Genomic DNA, 18,327 nt, shown 5'->3' on the forward strand with positions numbered 1-18,327 from the left:
AGTAAGCAGAAACAGAATAGTTTACAATAATAAGAATGAGTGTAAAGGTAGTCAAACAGATTAAATGCATGGACCAGTCTTGGACCACACTTCTTTCCTTTTGTTAGATGCATAGGTGGGGGGAGGGAAAGTGGGTCAGGTCATTTTGTCTGCTTGTTTTGCTCAGCTTTTTGTTTTGTTTGTTTTGCTACAAAGGAGGGGTATATCTGGAAATGACTCTAATACAAAGGGCATCAAAAATTATCTTTGAAAATGTAAAAAAGGGGTCAGCTAGGTGGCGCAGTGGATAAAGCACCAGCCCTGGATTCAGGAGGACCTGAGTTCAACTCTTGCCTCAGACACTTGACACTTACTAGCCGTGTGACCCTGGGCAAGTCACTTAACTCTCATTGCCCCAACCAAAAAAAAAAAAAAAAAGAAAATGTACAAAACAAACAAACAACCAGTTGTGAAAGATATACTTTTTATATAATTAGCACATTTTTGAGGATTCCTTGCAAGGGTAGAATAAGTTTGTTCACAGAACTTAGAGTCAGGAAGACCTGAGTTCAAATGCAGCTTCTGACATCTATTAGCTAGTGACCTTGGTAAAGTCTCAACCCGTCTGCCTTGGTTTCCTTAAGTGTAAAATGGAGATAATAATAGCACCTACCTTATACTATTGTTGTGAGGAATAAATGAGATCATAGTTGTAAAAATGCTTAGCATAATGCCTGGCACATAGTAGGTATTATTAAATGCTTACTCCCCTATTCTTTGCTTATTCTCTTCCTCTTCCCTTTCCCTTCTAAGTCAATAATGTACCATTAAACACACTCTGTGTGTATGGTTGACTTGAAGGAAATCTAATGATTTGCCATTCATAGAAGCCTAGATTTAGAATTAGAACAGACTTAGAGGCCATCTAGTCCCCTCATTTTACAGATAAGGAAACTGAGACTGAGAGAGGTTAAATAACCTGCTCAAGTTCACATAGTAAAATAGTCTGAGGCAAGTCTTGAATTTGGGTATTCCTGAGTCCAAATCCATCATGCCATCTATTATGCTACCTCATTCTCTTCTTATGAATTATCTAAAATCCTAACAGCTATAAAGTAGAAACTACTAGAATTTTTAAAGATTATTTTGTGATACTATACAGATATGATTGATTTTAGTGATGTTAATCTTAAGTACACTATGAGAAACTGAATGTAGTAGCAGAATAGTATAATTTTATTGATTGATTTTTGTTTGTTTTTTTGTGGGGCAGTGGGGGTTAAATGACTTGCCCAGAGTCACACAACTAGTAAGTAAGTGTCAAGTGTCGGAGGCTGGATTTGATCTCAGGTCCTCCTGAATCCAGGGCAGGTGCTTTATCTGCTGCACCACCTAGTTGCCCCCTTTGCTGTTTTAAATTATATAGATATTTAAGTGCCAGCGTGTGGTTAGGCAGTACAGTAGATAGAGCATTGGGCCTGACATTGGGAAAGTCTGAAATCAAATCTGATCTCAAATAACTTGCTACCTGTGTAACCCTAGGCAAGTCACTTCACCTCACTTTGCCTCAGTTTCCCAACTATCAAAATAATAACATCACCTGACTCCCAGAGTTAGCACAGTGCCTGACACATGGCTTAATACCTTCCCCTCATCCTATACATATTGCTAAATATTGAGACAAAAATGACAACAATAAACTGTATCATGTTCTCCCTCTTTGAAAACTGATAATCGGGGCAGCTAGATGGCGCAGTGGATAGAGCACTGGCCCTGGAGTCAGGAGTACCTGAGTTCAAATGCGGCCTCAGGCACTTAACACTTACTAGCTGTGTGACCCTGGGAAAGTCACTTAACCCCAATTGTCTCATTAAAAAAAAAAAAAAAGAAAAGAAAATTGATAATCCACATGTAATGATAATGTAACCTTACATTGTATGTACTCTAAGGTCTCTAAAACTTTTCAAACAATAACCTAGAGAGACAGATAGTGAAGTATTATCTTCATGTTATGGATGGGGTAATTGAGATGAGGAACAGTTACATGACATGCCCAGGCTCACAAAGCCAAGTATCAGAGCTGGCAATCAAACCTAGGTCCCCTCATTCTGAGCCTGGCACTCTCTCAGCAGGAGTCCTCTGTGTGTCTACATTATATTCCCCTGAATTTACTACCTCATGCCTCTCTAGTACCCATCACAATTGTTTTATCCAGAAGATTCAGTTAATCAAATATGTCACAAGTGACAACCCAAACTTCCCAAGCAAATAAATTAGATCTAGTTATATTATAAACAGAACTTTCAACATTACACTTTAATTTTCCACTAGATTCCTGAAAATTGTTAGTTTCATTAGCAAACATAAAAATAGATTTCCGTTTACGAAAGCTCAGGATATATACAGCTATTCAGGAATACATCTGTTGCAGAAGGTATGGTACATTTCCATAAAATGAACTTTTATGAAAATTGTTTAGGAAATTTGGCTTATTGTGTTCTTTAACTTTATCTTTTAGGAGAATTATGAAAAAAATTTCTATGGAGCCCTCTGAAAGACTTACTAATCTCCAGGCACTGTGGGACAGCCAGACTGTAGCTGAACTAGGGCCTTGTGGTAAGCAGGCATTCAAATTTGAAATATTAAGTTTAGGTAGAATTCCTCATGCCAGGAAGCTGAATTCTATTTCCAGCAGGTTGCTGTAAAGGTGCAATTAGTTTTAACCTGTAATTAACTCAGAGTGGACCCTTGATTGGTGGATAAAAATCCTATATTTAAGCCTCATTGCAACCTACTCTGTATTTACTATGACATATGTGACATTATCTTGGCTCTGTTTTCCTAGGCTAAAAGCTTCTAAACATCAGAAACCTCTTTAAATGTTTAAGATTAAATTTTTTAAAATTGTATTGTTTAATGACAGTGAACCTATGATTTTCACTTGTATTTGTATTGACTGCTTTAGGAGGATTTTCTCAGATGTATGCCTGTGTTTGTGACTGGCTTGGATTTCCATACAGGGAAGAAGTGCAGTGGGTGAGTCCATCTTTCCAAATTTTTAACAAGAGAAGAGATTATTCTTAACCTAGATTCTGTGAGCTGATGGTTTTTTAAAAAATTGATAGTTGTATTTTGATACTGTTGATTTCCTTCGTTATTTTATTTATTTTGTTTTATTATCTAAAAAAGATTATTCTGAGAAGGGTCCCTGGGCTTCACAGATTGCTAAAGGGGCCCATGACTCAAAAAAAGAATCCCTAATCTAGTGGGTAGTTTAAATAGCATTTCCCTCTGCTGCTGTTACCTGATGAAGTCATCTTTTCCTCACCATGTATGGGGCTTTTCAGGTTTCCTAGGATTGGGTAGCCAGTTGAGGTGATGGTAAATCCCTTGTCTCTTTTAAAAATTTCTTTTCTTTAAAATATTTTCTTGTTTCCTTGATGATTATACAAGTGAACTATCTATATCAACAAATTATATTTCTTATAGGATGTGGATACTATTTATCTGACACAAGACACTCGGGAACTGAATTTGCAAGATTTTAGCCACCTTGACCACAGGTGAGTATATCTTATATCTTATAACTTATTCCCAAAGTGTTTTTCCCTAACTGCAGTTCTCTCTTGATACATCATTGGAGGGGGCAGCTAGGTGGCACAGTGGATAGAACACTGGCCTTGGATTCAGGAGGACCCGAGTTCAAATCCAGCCTCAGATACTTGACACTTAACTAGTTGTGTGACCCTGGGCAAGTCATTTAACCCCAATTGCCTCATCCAAAAAAAAAAAAAAAGATACATCATTGGAGTGCCCATTCTCACAACTCCATGGTGGGAAGCGGGTTAGTCTGCCATAAGCATTGCTTTTTGGGAATCAAAAACTTACAGAGGTTCAATTTTCTTTAACGTGGATGTTTACTTACAATGCTTTTTTGTGACAATATTCCTGCTATTTACTCATTAATTTATATATTAATTTGATCCTAGTGGATGGTATCTTTTTAAAAAAATTGTACCCTTCATACAATTACCCCACATAGTAAGTTCTTAAAATTAGCACCTTCTTTATAATTAATAAATAGTTGTGGCAACTAAAAACCTAAATTTTAGAACTAATTTTCTCTTTTCAAGCAACCTAATAAAATAATTTCCCAAGATAATGTGTATGTGTGTATGTATACTCAGATAGTGTATATCCTGGAATAGCTTTAGTTAAAAAATTATTCTGTTTATTAGAATAACCATACCATTCTGTGCTGTATGCGTGAGTGTGAGTGTGTGTGTGTGTGTGTGTGTGTGTGTGTGTGATCGTAGATATATGAATGTACATACTGCCATAAGCCACAAATTCCATTCTTACTTGGCACCGGCTTCCATAGTTACAGTAGAAGAAGGTGTTACCAGTGTCCAGAGCTCAGAGTTCTAGATAGCACTGCATGTTCCCATAGCTGAAGCATTATAAGTGATGTCTAGGTCCCAAGGCTAGCCCACAAAAATGATTTTATTAACTAGTAATGTAGCTAAAAAAATACTCTTTTCTCTAACCATTTTATGTCAATAAGTTGCTGCAGTGGATAGCACACCTCTACAAACCAAATTTTTCACTCTCATTGGGAATGATGAGGAGAAATCCTGTGTGCAGACTCTGCTACTTATGCTGGAGTAAAAATTCTTAACCGTTTTTCTGTCACAGCAGTTTGGTGAAGCTCTTTCTCAGAAGAATGTTTTTAAATGCTTATGATAAAAGACACAGGATTGCAAAGGAAACCAGTTACATGGGAATATCTTTGTAAATGTGTGTATGCATAGATATGTATATGTGTATATTATGTATATATACACACACACTTATGTATACTTGTATATAGGCAAGTTCATAATTCCAGGTTAACTCTTCAACCAGTGAAACAATTGCTGATTGCTAACCCTTACTTTGTCACCAAAAGAAAAGAGTGCTCCCTACTGCTTACTTGTCTGAACTCTGCCAAAACAAACTCCTTCCCAGGTTAACCAGTTATTATCATAGCTTCTTGTCAGTAGGGTCACTCCCTCCATTTAACTAAAACAAAAAAGTAGTTATCCAGGTGGTGATTATTGTTGCTTGTACCAGGTTGTGATGCTATTTTTACCGTTCACAAATTTGTCCATGAGCCTTCTGCCCAATTGTTACTCCTTTGTCCTTTGTTATTTTCTGTTTTCTACTCATTTCTTGGCAATGTTTTTGTTCCGATGTTTGCCATAATTCTCTATGCATTTTATTTTATGCATTTAAAAATACATTCTGATAGAGGTTCCATACATTTCACCAGCCTGCCAAAGTGCTCACAAGAACAATTGTGAAATTTTTATCTTGGGAATCAACAAATGCTACAAATCAGGGTTTGATTTATTGTTTTGCTATTTGTTAAGACTTGAGATAGAGATAAAGAAAATGTTAATAATGCAGCTTAGCAATGAGACTCAAAGTGTGATGTGCATAAAATTCTCCCCAGAAAGCCAATTGTTTAACATTTATGAGCACTACCCATGAGTCCATGTCACAAAGGGTTATGAACCCCTGCTTTAAGCCCAATTTTAGATAAGGTATTGCCTCTGTGGTTCATTAAAAATGAGTTGTGGGGGGTAAAAAAGGAAGACACTTAGTCCAGCTTGAGTTCTTATTATCTTCTTTTTTTTTTTGTGGGGCAATGGGAGTTAAGTGACTTGCCAAGGGTCACACAGCTAGTAAGTGTCAAGTGTCTGAGATCAGATTTGAACTCAGGTACTCCTGAATCCAGGGCCAGTGCTTTTATCCACTGTGCCACCTAGCTGCCCCAGGTTCTTATTATAAATGAATGGCATATAGAGCAAATTTTAACATGGGTGGGACTGTAGGGAGAGTGAAATACTGGATTGCTTCAGAAAGTGTTTGCCAACTTTTAAAATCTTTCTTGTAGATTTGTGCAGAAGGGCTTAGTCATGGAGAGTTTCTCCAACTTTGTTGAATTTCTTAAGGTGATGCTAAATATGAGCCACTTATAGAGAGCACCATGGGATTTTGAGCTGAAATATATGAGACCATATAAGCTAATCTTCACATTTTGTTCAAGAGAAAGCTAAACATTGCTTGAAACAGTTATATGCTAGGTTATATATTTATAGATGTATAGGTTTCCTTCTTTTTGTTAAAGCATTAATTCACCGAATATTTCATTTATCTCCTGCTTATTTATTATAAGGCATCCTATTTATTTATTTTGTATGTACTTGTTTTTTTCCTCCAGTAGATTGTGGGTTTCTTTGAGGGCAGGATGTGCTTCAATTTGTCTTTGTATACAAGTACATAGCAAATTTCTCAGCACATAGCACCGTCTTAGTAAATGTTAGTTGAATAAAAAATGGATTCCATAATTACCCTTAAAGAATTGCCTACACCATTCAAGGAGAGGTACGTACATTTATATTTAACCAAGTCTGATTCATTGTCAGTGTAGACATTCCTTTTCTCTGTCTGTATAATACAGCTTTTTAAATATACTCATTCTGTGGGATTCCTGCCTCCTAGAGGCTCTGCACATCATATGATTTTAGCTTTTCAACGAGAAGGGAACTCAAAGTACTTTCAATACAATACAACTCCTCCTTTTACAGATAAGAAAATCAAGGTTCAGGACATTAAGTGGCATACCCAACGTGAAATAGATAGTAAACATCAAAGTTGGGATGATGATAATGCTGAGAGCTAGCACTTAGATAGCAGCTTTAAGGGCTTTACAGATATTATCTCATTTGTTCCTCACAACAACCCTGTGACATAAGGACAGCCTAACCATGTGAAGTAGCTATTTTTATTCCCTTTTTATAGATGAGGAAATGGAGGTACAAAGAGGGTAAGTGACTTGCCCAGGGTCACAGAAGCATTAAGTGTCTGGCCAGTTTTGAACTCTTCCTGACTTCAGGTGCAATCCTCTATCAAGGGAAGTTTTCCCCAGTTAGAAAAAAGATTTAGATTTATTCTGTGTCCAAATCTAAGTGTCTCCACTCCTCTTTCCAGAGTGTGTGTGTGTGTTTAGTTTATACCTTCTATTTTAGTGGGATCATTAGTTCTGTTGTCTTATTTGAATTAGATTATTTAATTAGGTTCTAAGGAAGAGAATATTGGTCCTGTTTTACATTTTCATTCCTCTGTCATGCTGTGTGTGTCTTTTGGTTGATGAAAAATATTCTGGCATGAGGATGATAGTAATAGTAAAATAGCTAGATCTTGTCACCCCTGTCAAGGGATGATATGTAGGAAACGCTTAGGAAAATAGTAAACTAGTTGTCTGTGATATCCCAATTTTTAAAAATAAGTCCCTCCATTTTGTTTGAATTTAGGCATTGGTGGGTCACCAGGAGATATTCCTTGCAAAGCGCATGCTATAAATTACCGCTAGGAAATCCTAAAGGACTATGAATTGTCACTTAAAAATGTAATTACACTATAATTTGGAGTGGCAGAGGCTGATGGGGAGAGGCAGTAGTGTGATGAGGGGGAAATATATAGCTTTTAATGCATCGATTTCTCTTGTTCTTAGATTTTAAGAGCAGCTACTCTCATCAATCCTCCAAAGACTCAGATATGCATCATTGGCTTTAAACTTGGCTCATAAGAGCCCTGCCAGCAGCTCCTAGCAGACTGGTGCTGATGTATCATCATATTTCTTATCCATCAAGGTGACATTCTACATTTTGATGCTGTCCATAGACAGAGTTTGGGATATGCTCAGCAAGGGTGTCTTAAGGACATTGGTGTACTTTTTTCCCAATGAAAACTCCATCATTTTATTCCTTTTCTTCGGGGAACAGTAAGTTGTTCTGTATTTGATATTTGGTCCACAAATAAAGAACCTTAGATGCTGTTATCTCAAAGCATTTTTGTTTCCCAAATCATAAAGAGAATCATAGAGATTTTCCATTCTGACCCCTTTATTTTACAGATGAAAAAATTCATAGTTCAAAGAAATAAAGTGATTTGCCCTAGGTCAGAGAACAGGTTAGGTAGAATGATAGTCAACAAGGAAACCCAGTTCCCAGACTCCCAGTCCGGGGTTATTTCTAGTTCAGTATGCTGCCATTAAATGTCTGTAGGAATTATTCTCCTTCTTAAAATGATTAAATTATTCTCCTCATTTGTGGTGCTGAGTTGATGTTTGACCAGGGTTTGGATTTGTTTGATTGTAAGGCAGCATCACTTGTCTTTCCATTACGATGAAGGAATATGTTATGTACCCACGGTATTTTTAGCTCTCTTATACATTTTCTATTCTTGATATTAAAGAGAAAAAGCATTTAATTTATTCACAAGAATTTTGCTGGATACATGTCTCTCAGTGATATTTACACCAGAAGAAACCATTTCTTTGTACATAAGAAGGACATGAAAATCTGTAAAGTATTGATGTAGCTCTGTGTTCTGACAAAACATACTTCTTCTGTGAATTTATATATTTTTAGTTCCAAGATTTAAGGGAAAACTTTCACAACTGTGTATGTGAAAAAGACAAAGGCTAGATGATCTATTTAATTTCAATACTTGGCTTTTGGGACTTTCCTGATTCTAAGCTAGTATAGCTTAGTAGTAATGGTTATTCCTAAGGAATTCTCCAATATGTTTCACTTCTTACATAAAAGTATCATTGATTTTCATAACTTCAGCTGAGTGACAAAGGAGAAAGAGTGAATGGATGACCTATAACATGAAGAATGGGTCTGTATATATGTGGAAAATCTTGAATAGATCAGACTCTGTAGGGAATAAAGGTGGAGGAAGAATTCCTACATTGTTAAATATGCTTTTTATAGTTTTTGCTAGCAAATTTTAAATATTTTGAAAAAATGACATCGTCATTATTGAAGAAATAGAACAGTCCTACAGCAGTAAAGCTATCAAGTCTTTTCTTAAATCAGCAACCAATGTTTTTTTTTAATATTTAGAATTTTGTTTTCCAAATTACATATAAAATACAAATTTTGACATCAATTTTTAAAAAAAACATTTTGTGTTCCAAATTTTCTTCCTCCCTTCCTCTCTCCCCCTCCCCCCCCCAAGAACTCAAGCAATTCAATATAAGTAATACATGAGCAGTCATGCAAAACATTTACACATTAGCCAGGTCTGCAACCAGTTTTAAGTAGATTTTTTTTTTTTTGGCTTGTTAGGTTTTGCTCTCTTCCTCTTAATAGTGATGGAATACTGGTAGTCATCCATTTCCATGGAAATAAAAGACTGCCAAGCATATTTTCTTTATAGTAGCCTGATAAGAGTTGCGTTGACTCAAGAAAAGCCTGGAGATGCCATGCTATACTCCCTAAAGAATTATGCTTCTTCCTAAATCAGTCGGCGTTAGTTTAATTTGGCAAATTGGTGGCACAATGGATAGAGGGCTGGACCTGCAGTCAGGAAAACCTGAGTTCTAATCCTGCCTCAGACATTTAGGAGCTGTGTTTTGGTGGCAGGTGGGGATTCATAAAGGAAGTCTGGTTCCTTTGGCTTTTTGGGGCAGTTGTGGTTTGAGTTTCTATTTCTGTGATGAAGTTTTAGCCAGTAACTCTGACTTTGCCACTGTTGTGCCTCATTAACAAAACTAGTTCTATATTCTTTTCATATCTGGATCAGGGATAGATTTCTGAAGAACAGAATCTTTATATTTCCTCTGTCTGTATACAGGAAGGAACTTTGAGGGATTAAGGAGGATAATACCAGTTTATCTTTGTGCAGATAAGTCATGATGACTGGAGTGTCCTGCTCAGGACCTAGAATAATTTGGTGTCATTCAGACGCTCATTTTAAAAAATCAGTGGTAACACCATTTTGATAGTACTGGACTTTGTTAACCGGTAGAGAGGCTGAAGAGAAAGAAATGTACTGCTCTTTACTCCAAAGATTGATGACTGGGTTCACTAAAATGCTGATAAGTGCCAGCAGCAATGATTACCATCTAGGATCAAAGGTCATACGATAATTAAAAGTCTGCCAGCATGGCCGCAGCTCAATAAATGCTGTTGGTTGATGGTGAAAAGCTGCTACCACTTTCCGAGGTAGAGGAAATTAGTCAAAGTGACAACCATATACATAGAGAAACCTTGGTACCATGATGGGAAATCCCAAAGGTGGATAGTAGGGGAAGGCATGATAGCAGAGAAGCTGTTTGCATTTGGACAGGCATGCATATTGGAGGGTGCAGCCTGGGCACTCATACAAGATAGATGTTTACATACCCTACTTGTTACTGTGCTCTAAACCCACTCGGGTATGAAATTGGGGCCTATGCTTCCAGGATGAAGCAAATGGTCTAAGTGCTGCATTTTTCATTTTATATTTAACTACAGGCCATGACCACGGTTCTGACTTGGGTGCTTTATTTCTCTCTCTTCTCCCATGATCTGGGCTCCTCTGTTCCTTGACCTTTAGTGTTGGTTGGATTTTGGAAATGGTGGTTTTAATATGAGTTAAGAGAACCTGATTATGGGATCTCTGCACATGCCTGCAAAAGTAAGGGTTCTATTAAAGTGTGTTTTACATTCCTGCCTGATTGACTGAAATCGTGAATGAACCTATATTAAACAGATGAATCTGTTGTCTACTCTTCTCAGCTGGAATGGCTCAATTTAGATGTGAGAAATGTGATTATTGGATCATCAATTTAGAGCTGAAGAGGCTTTAAAAGGTAATCCATTATTATTAACCAGCTAGGTTGTACAGTCAAAGGGGTGCTGGACCAGATGACCAGAAAAAACATGACAAGTTCAGCTCTGTCCTCAGAGACTTATTAGCTCTGTGTCCTTGGAAAAGTCACTTAATTTGTGTCCATCTGAGTTTTCCCATCTCTGTAATGGGGATAATAATAGCACTCATTTCCCAGAATTGTAAGAATTAAATGAGATATTTAAAGTGCTTTTCAAACCTTAAATTGCTATGGCAATGCTAGTGATCATCATGACCATCATGATCATGATCATCATGACCATCATCAGTCATTTGCCCAAATTTGGACAGTTTGTAAATAGCAGAGATGGAATTCAAAAGCAGGTCCTCTAACTCCACTTGCATTATTTTCTTCACTATGCCATATTGCACCCGGATGGTTGGAATGCCACTCACCTACATTGTCATGGGAACATCACTTGACATCCCATAGAAGGAAACAAACCTCCACATTTAGACTATTTCATTTCATTACGCCAGGCACTGTGTGCTAAATAATAGAGATGGAGATGTGAAAAAAGAATGACCTTCAATGGTCGTACAATCTAAAGGGAGATGACACACAGAAGGAAGCTGAAAGGCAGGAGGGAATGATGAGGGGCTGCCCAACATAGGGGCATGGTGTTCTGTGAAGTTGAAACCAAACAGAGCCACTGGTGGAAAAAAGGAGTTACCTAGAAAGTTCTAAGCCCTCTATAAAGGAAGGCTTTGGGAGGAGTTTATTGTTCTACTTTTTAGCCCCCTAATCAAGTTGAAAAGTCAAAAATGGCTGGTTGATGAAATTTCAGGTGATTAGTTTCTCCATGATGGTCAGTAAAGTTGAAGCCAATCAGAGCCATTGATGGAAAATGGAGAATAATTTTCTGTTATCTGAGGGCTAGTCTATCCATCTACAGGCCCACACTCAGTACCTTTCTCTTTGTCACTGACTAGTGTATGATAGTGAATTAACATAATCACATTGAGTAGTTAGGGTAACTGAACTCTTTTTAACAATACAACTAGGTTGTACAATAGCTTTTTAAAAATCAATAAAAATAAAAATTATATTTAAAGGACTGGATATCTTTGCCTCTCACCTATGGCCTCAACTCTCACCATAAACTAGGACAGTTAATGATTATGCAAATATATGACAACCTTTCCAGTTAATGGTCTTGTTACATGTAGACGTGCTAAAAGAGCCTTCTTCCATGTGTGTCTTTGGTGTCCGAATGAGCTTGAGATTTCTCCATTCCTAAGAGGCCAGAGGTTATATTAGACTTAATTCATGTGGTATCTCTGCCAGCAGAGGCAAGGATTTCACATCAGGCTGAGAGGGCAGGTACTAAAGAGGGCAGTTTGGGAAAGAGTTAACAATCTGCTGGTATGATGATTGGTTCTGGCTTTCATGCTGTTGCTCTTAGACCCAATTTCATTTGATCCTTACAACAAGTCATTATTCCCATTTTGTAGATGGAAAAATTAAGTCTCATGGATGTTAAATACCTTGTTTAACATGGCTAGTAATTGGGCAGAGCTAGAAGTAGAATTTGTAACTAGAGTTACAAAATTACTTTTGATCATTTCTGCGTGGAGTTTGTTTCAGTACTTTGTATTTATACCTTGTAGATTTTAAGGGAACCTACATATTGCTAGTCAAACCCCTCATCATGAAAGATACAAAAACCTTGGACACCCTCTGTTGCCAGACAATGGCCGGGATGGTAGTACCATACCTTGTCTGTGCTGAGACTCAAGCTTCCTAGAAGGATGACCATTGTCACCGCTATTATTATTATTATTATGTTGTTGTTGTTGTTGTTGTTTTTGGGCAGGGCAATGGGGGTTAAGTGACTTGCCCAGGATCACATACCTAGTAAGTGTCAGGTGTCTGAGGCTGAATTTGAACTCAGGTCCTCCTGAATCCAGGGCCAATGCTTTATCCACTGCACCATCTAGCTGCCCCCTTTATTATTTAATATTGTACTAGAAATATTAGCTATGGCAATAAGGGAAGAAAAAGAAATTTATGAAATTAGAATAGGTAATGAGGAAACAAAACTATCACTCTTTGCAGATGATAATGATGTTATTATACTTAGAAAATCCTAGAGAATCAACTAAAAAACTACTTGAAATAATTAACCACTTCATCAGAGTTGAAGGATACAGAATAAATCCACATAAATCATCAGCATTTCTGAATACTATCAACAAAATCCAGCAACAACAGATAGAAAGAGTAATTCCGTTTAAAATAACCGTGGACAATTCAAAATACTTGATACCTGCCAAGACAAAGCCAGAAACTATATGACTGGAACTACAAAATACTTTTCACACAAATAAAATCATATCTAAACAACTGGAAAAATACTAATTTCTCATGGCTAGGCTGAACCAATATAATAAAAATGACGATTATTTGTTTAGTGCTATACCATTCAAATATAAAAAAATTTTATAGATCTAGAAAAATAATAACAAAATTCATCTGGAGAACAAAAGCTCAAGGATATTAAGGGAATCAATAAAAAAAATACACAAGAAGGTTGTCTAGCAATACCAGATCTCAAACTGTATTATAAAGTGGTAATAAAAACAATCTGGTACTGGCTAAGAAATAAAGTGGGTCAGTGGAATAGAATAGGTACATATTACTCTATAGTAAATGCCTATAGTAATCTAGTATATGATAAACCCAAAGATCTAAGCTTTTGAAACAAGAACTCATCATTTGACCAGTACTGCTGGTAAAACTGGAAAACAGTATGGCTGAAACTAGGTATAGACCAACATCTCACACCTTATACTAAAATTGGTCAAAATGGGTACATGATTTACCCATAAAGGATAATACCATAAGCAAGTTAAGAGAGAATGGAATAGTTTATCTGTCAGATTTATGGAAAGAGGAAGAATTTAAGACCAAAGTAGATATAGAGAGCATTACAAAATGTAAAATAGATAATTTGATTACATAAAATTAAAGTTTTTGCATAAACACAACTAATATAACCAAGATTATAAGGGTAACAGAAAACTAGGAAAGAATTTTTGAAACTAGTATCTGTGATAAAGGCTTCATTTTTCAAATATATAGAGAATTGAATCATTTATAAAAACACAAGTCATTCCTCAATTGATATATGGTTAAAGGTTATGAACAGGCAGTTTTCAGACAAATCAAAGCTATCTATATTCATCTGAAAAAATGCTCTAGATCACTTTTTTTTTAAGTGAGGCAATTGGGGTTAAGTGACTTGCCCAGGGTCACACAGCTAGTAAGTGTTAAGTGTCTGAGTCTGGATTTGAACTCAGGTACTCCTGACTCCAGGGCCGGTGCTCCATCCACTGCGCCATCTAGCTGCCCCTCTGGATCACTATTGATTAGAGAAATGCAAATTAAAACAACTCTGGGGGGGCGGCTAGGTGGTGCAGTGGATAAAGCACCGGCCCTGGATTCAGGAGGGCCTAAGTTCAAATCCAGCCTTGGACAGGGAAGTTTTTCTCAAAACACCTCTCCTTTGAGGCCAAACTTGGTAATTATAATTATACACAGATTTCAGGTTTTTTCCACCCCTCATTCTGCTTGTTTCATTCTCCATCAGTTCTTTTTTTTTGGGGGGGGGGGAGGCAATTGGGTTAAGTGACTTACTTGCCCAGGGTCACACAGCTAGCAAGTGTCAAATGTCTGAGGCAGGATTTGAACTCAGGTACTCCTGACTCCAGGGCCGCTGCTCTATCCACTGTGCCACCCAGCTGGCCCCTCCATCAGTTCTTTCTACATCAATATTCTCCTGTCTCTGAATGCTTTGTACTTATTGTCTGTTACTGTGTAGTAATATCCCATTACATTCCTGTTCCTCTGTTTGTATTTTGGAAATTTTCTCTTGTTTCCAGTTCTTTGCTTCTGTGCTGTTGGGATATTTTGGCACATATATTAACTTTTTCTGATCATTGGCCTTTGTGATTAGAGCAATTCATAGGTCTACCACTAGTGTACTAATATGTTTATATTTCTATACCTATACTATTCTTTTTGACACAACATATCAGAATTACCTGATGATTGATAAAAAAGTAATGTATGTAAATGTAATGATAATAGCTAGCATTTCTATGCCATTTTAAGGTTTGTAAAGCACTTTACATATTTTTTCATTTGTGCTTATATAACTATATATAATAAGCAATGTAACTATAAAATATTTATAAAATTTTACTTTATGAAGAAACTGAGAAAGAAGCTGGTTTGATTTGTGTGTGACCAAAACTCTTGAGTGTTAATATCTGGCCTCATGCCCGAAATTTTCAAGTTTACCTTAGGTATATTTTAAACTGTGATATTTATGCTTCTACTCAAAAGAAAAGAAGACCAATCTGTGGGGATTATCTGTGGGCTTCGAGGGAGCTTCTTGTTTTGATTTGGGTTGGAGAGGGGAGTTCAGAATTGTGGTTTCCTTTAGTTTGGCTTTATATGACCTCATAAATCTGTTTTTCTGCTGACTCTTTTGTTTTAGTTGATGGTTCTGATGGGAGGTCAGTGTGAAGTCTTCATGAATAACAAATTAAGGCTTTCATTCCAAGGAACTCAAACTGAATATGTGTATATATGTGTGTATGAGCACATATGTGTGTATATGTGTGAGAGAGATCCAGAGAGGAGATAAGAGTGAGTGACCACAATTATATAGCATGATCTGCAATACGTGAACATGTTTATTAATCTTTTCTTCAAAGATTGTTTTATTATGTGAACCAGAACTGTATTGTTTTTGTATTTGTATTGTAATGGAATAAAATTTCCATTTAAAAATCTCTGCAGGATATTTATCTAAGTAACTAAAAATTAGCAATTTCTTTCCATAAGCTCGGCTTTCCTATAGTATAGTGTCTGCCAAGGCACATGAGAGTTACCACTTTTTTTTTTTTTTTTTAGGTGGCAGTGAGCCATTATAATATATTTTATTAACATACTTTCTAAACAGCACAAACCAATACAACTATATTCAGTATTTTCAAAGATAGAAATTCTCTCAAGAAATCATTTACAACCAAATATGTGAATTAGACAGAAAATGACAGCATCTTTCATTGACAGATTTGACAGACTCGAATCAGCAAACAGGAAGAGAATGACGGGGGTGAAACAGACAGACTTCAATTTGACTACTAACTCAGGATGCAACAATTTAAATCAAATATTTCCAACCCTTAGTTAAGCTACTTTGATGAGATGCTCCTTGTTGGCTAGAGTAGGATGGACACTATTCCAAACCACAGTTTGAAATGCAAAATGCTGCTTCCTTGGTTTTCACAGTAAAGCACCAATGAGCATTTCTCCCCTTGTGAACAGAGGCATTACCAGAGTTTGGCAGAGCATCAGCAATGGCCAGTCTTGCTTGGAACTACCAGGCTGGCAGCTGTGTCCCTGTTAGCTGTAATGGCTCTTTTGGAATCCATATTTTGTACACGGCACCTATACAGAGGAAAAACTTCCACAGAACAGCCCGAAGCTCAGGGATCAGGTCAAACTGCATAATTTCACATTACCACTTTTTAATGACTGTTATTAGACATAGGGAAAGTATTTTCCACAAAATATATTGTTTGAAAGATATTTGTTAAGCACTTCATGAACTTACTATTTCTGAAGTATGTTGAAATGCTGTACTTTTTATTGTTCTATGAATGAAGTTAAAGGATGACTTTGATTCCTGGCCAAAAAAAAAAATCTAGAATATTTTCCTAAAGGAATAGCTTATAAACATCTATAAAAGGCAAGAGAAATCATTTAAGTCCTGTTTCTTGTGCATATCAACTGACCCAGGGTGAGTCAAGTTATATGATTTTTTTTTTAGTGCTCTTAGGCAACTCTCTACAATTATAAGTTTCAGAACAGTGTTTGATCTGTATTAGAAGATGTCTCCTCACCAGAAGTTCTCTAAACAGTGAAATCAGAAATCTCCTCCTCTCTAACAACAATGAAAAAGGCACTAAGACATAACATGGTTTCATTAAGAACAGGTCATTCCATAACTCACCATTTTATCCTTGAATGGTAAATAAAGGTAATTCAGTAGATATAATTGACTTTGACTTAAGGAAAGAATATCAGAGTCTCTCATGTTATCCTTGTGGACAAGGTGTGGGCTAGAAAATAATTCTTTGAGGAAGGTAGGGTTAGAACTATTTGACTAGAACCAAAGGGTCAGTGTCCACTACTTGGGTGACTCATCTGGATTATTGTGTTCAGTTCTGGGCACTTATAGTTTAGAAAGGATTTTGATAAGCTGGTTAGTATCCAGAGGAAGGTGGCCAGGATGATGAAAACCCTATAGATAACCCACAATCTATAGAATGTGTAACCTGTGGATGAGAAAGAGATGATTTGAGGCAGGGATATCCAACTTGGTCCTTGAGGAAAAAGAAGAATTCCATAAGGTTAAGATGAAGATGGAGCACATTCCAGGCATGGTAGATTGCCTGAATAAATGCTCAGAAGTGAGATAGGGTAGAATAAGATCCAGGGAGAAGCCGGTATTCTATTTTGGATAGAACGTGTAGTACTTGAAGGGGACTCATATAGAATAAGAGAGAAGGGGAACAAGAATTTATTAAGTTCTGTCTGTGTGCCAGGCACACAGTGCTAAGCACTTTACAAATATTTTGTTTGATCCTCACAACAAAGTAGATTCTGTTGTTATCCCTGTTTTACCATGGAGGAAACTGAGGTAGATAGTGGTTAAGTGCTTTTTGCCTGGGGTCACAAAGCTCTCAAGTATCTGAGGTTGGTTTTGAGCTAGGTTTTTCCTGACTCCAGACCTCAGTCTATCAACTGCACCACCTTGTTCCTTCTTATTAAATTGGAAGGGCACATTAGAGCTAGTTTGGGGAAAACCATAAATGCCAGAACTAAGGAATTTACATATTAGAGGCATTAGGAGGTCACGGAAGGTTTTTTAATACAGATAGTTTTCACTTTATGGAAATTCTCATTATGCATATTTGACTTTATGTAAGGACTTCTGAAAGAAATCTGCATTCCAAAAAAACCCCAAAAAACACCTGCATTAACTGTACTATACGGTATTGCTCTGTGCATCTCTGTCTTTCTGTCTCTGTATCTCTCTGTGTCTGTCTCCCTCTCTCTCCCTTTTTCTTCTCCTGTCCCTCTGCTTGGCACTTTGTCCCTCCCCCCCCCCCCAAATAAAACAACTAAAAATAACCCTTCCAAATGAAAGCAGAAGAATGGTGACATGGAGAGACGACTGCCTCCAATGCCGCCCCCAGATTGGGGGGGTTGGCTTGAGACTGCCAAGAGAGGAGACCTTTGCCCTGTTCTTGTGTGGTCCAGGCCCCTTGTGTCTGTTCCCGGCCTCCCCCTACCCTGCATGTCACCCATTCTCTCTTGTCTGTGTCCACCCCACATGTTTCCCTCCATCTATTCTTCCAGGCCCTGCATGTTCCTCCTCCTGCTCCCTGGCCCTTACTTTACATAGAGGTCTGCAAAAGGTCTAAAGCAAGAACTGTCTGTTGAGGTTCTTTAGTGCTCTCAGTCTCTTGGTCACATGGTCAGGCCTGTGCATTAAATTCTTTTGGCAGCTGTGTGAAAGATTAAAATTGGGGAAAGGA

At 37.2% G+C, this 18,327-nt stretch overlaps 1 protein-coding gene across 5 annotated transcripts in view; it reads left to right on the top strand.

Annotated features, from left to right (window-relative positions):
* The window catches only part of CARMIL1 (capping protein regulator and myosin 1 linker 1), a 413,672-nt gene that overhangs the window by 218,319 nt on the left and 177,026 nt on the right, over positions 1–18,327 (top strand). For all 5 annotated transcript variants that reach the window (XM_043975746.1, XM_043975748.1, XM_043975747.1 and 2 more), the window contains exons 6-8: positions 2,498–2,595; positions 2,945–3,015; positions 3,469–3,542. In XM_043975746.1, the coding sequence (XP_043831681.1) occupies positions 2,498–2,595; positions 2,945–3,015; positions 3,469–3,542 (243 nt within the window). The remainder of the gene's footprint in view (positions 1–2,497; positions 2,596–2,944; positions 3,016–3,468; positions 3,543–18,327) is intronic.

This window comes from Dromiciops gliroides, chromosome 1 (genome assembly GCF_019393635.1).
Source record: "Dromiciops gliroides isolate mDroGli1 chromosome 1, mDroGli1.pri, whole genome shotgun sequence".
NCBI classification, from domain to species: Eukaryota; Metazoa; Chordata; class Mammalia; order Microbiotheria; family Microbiotheriidae; genus Dromiciops; species Dromiciops gliroides.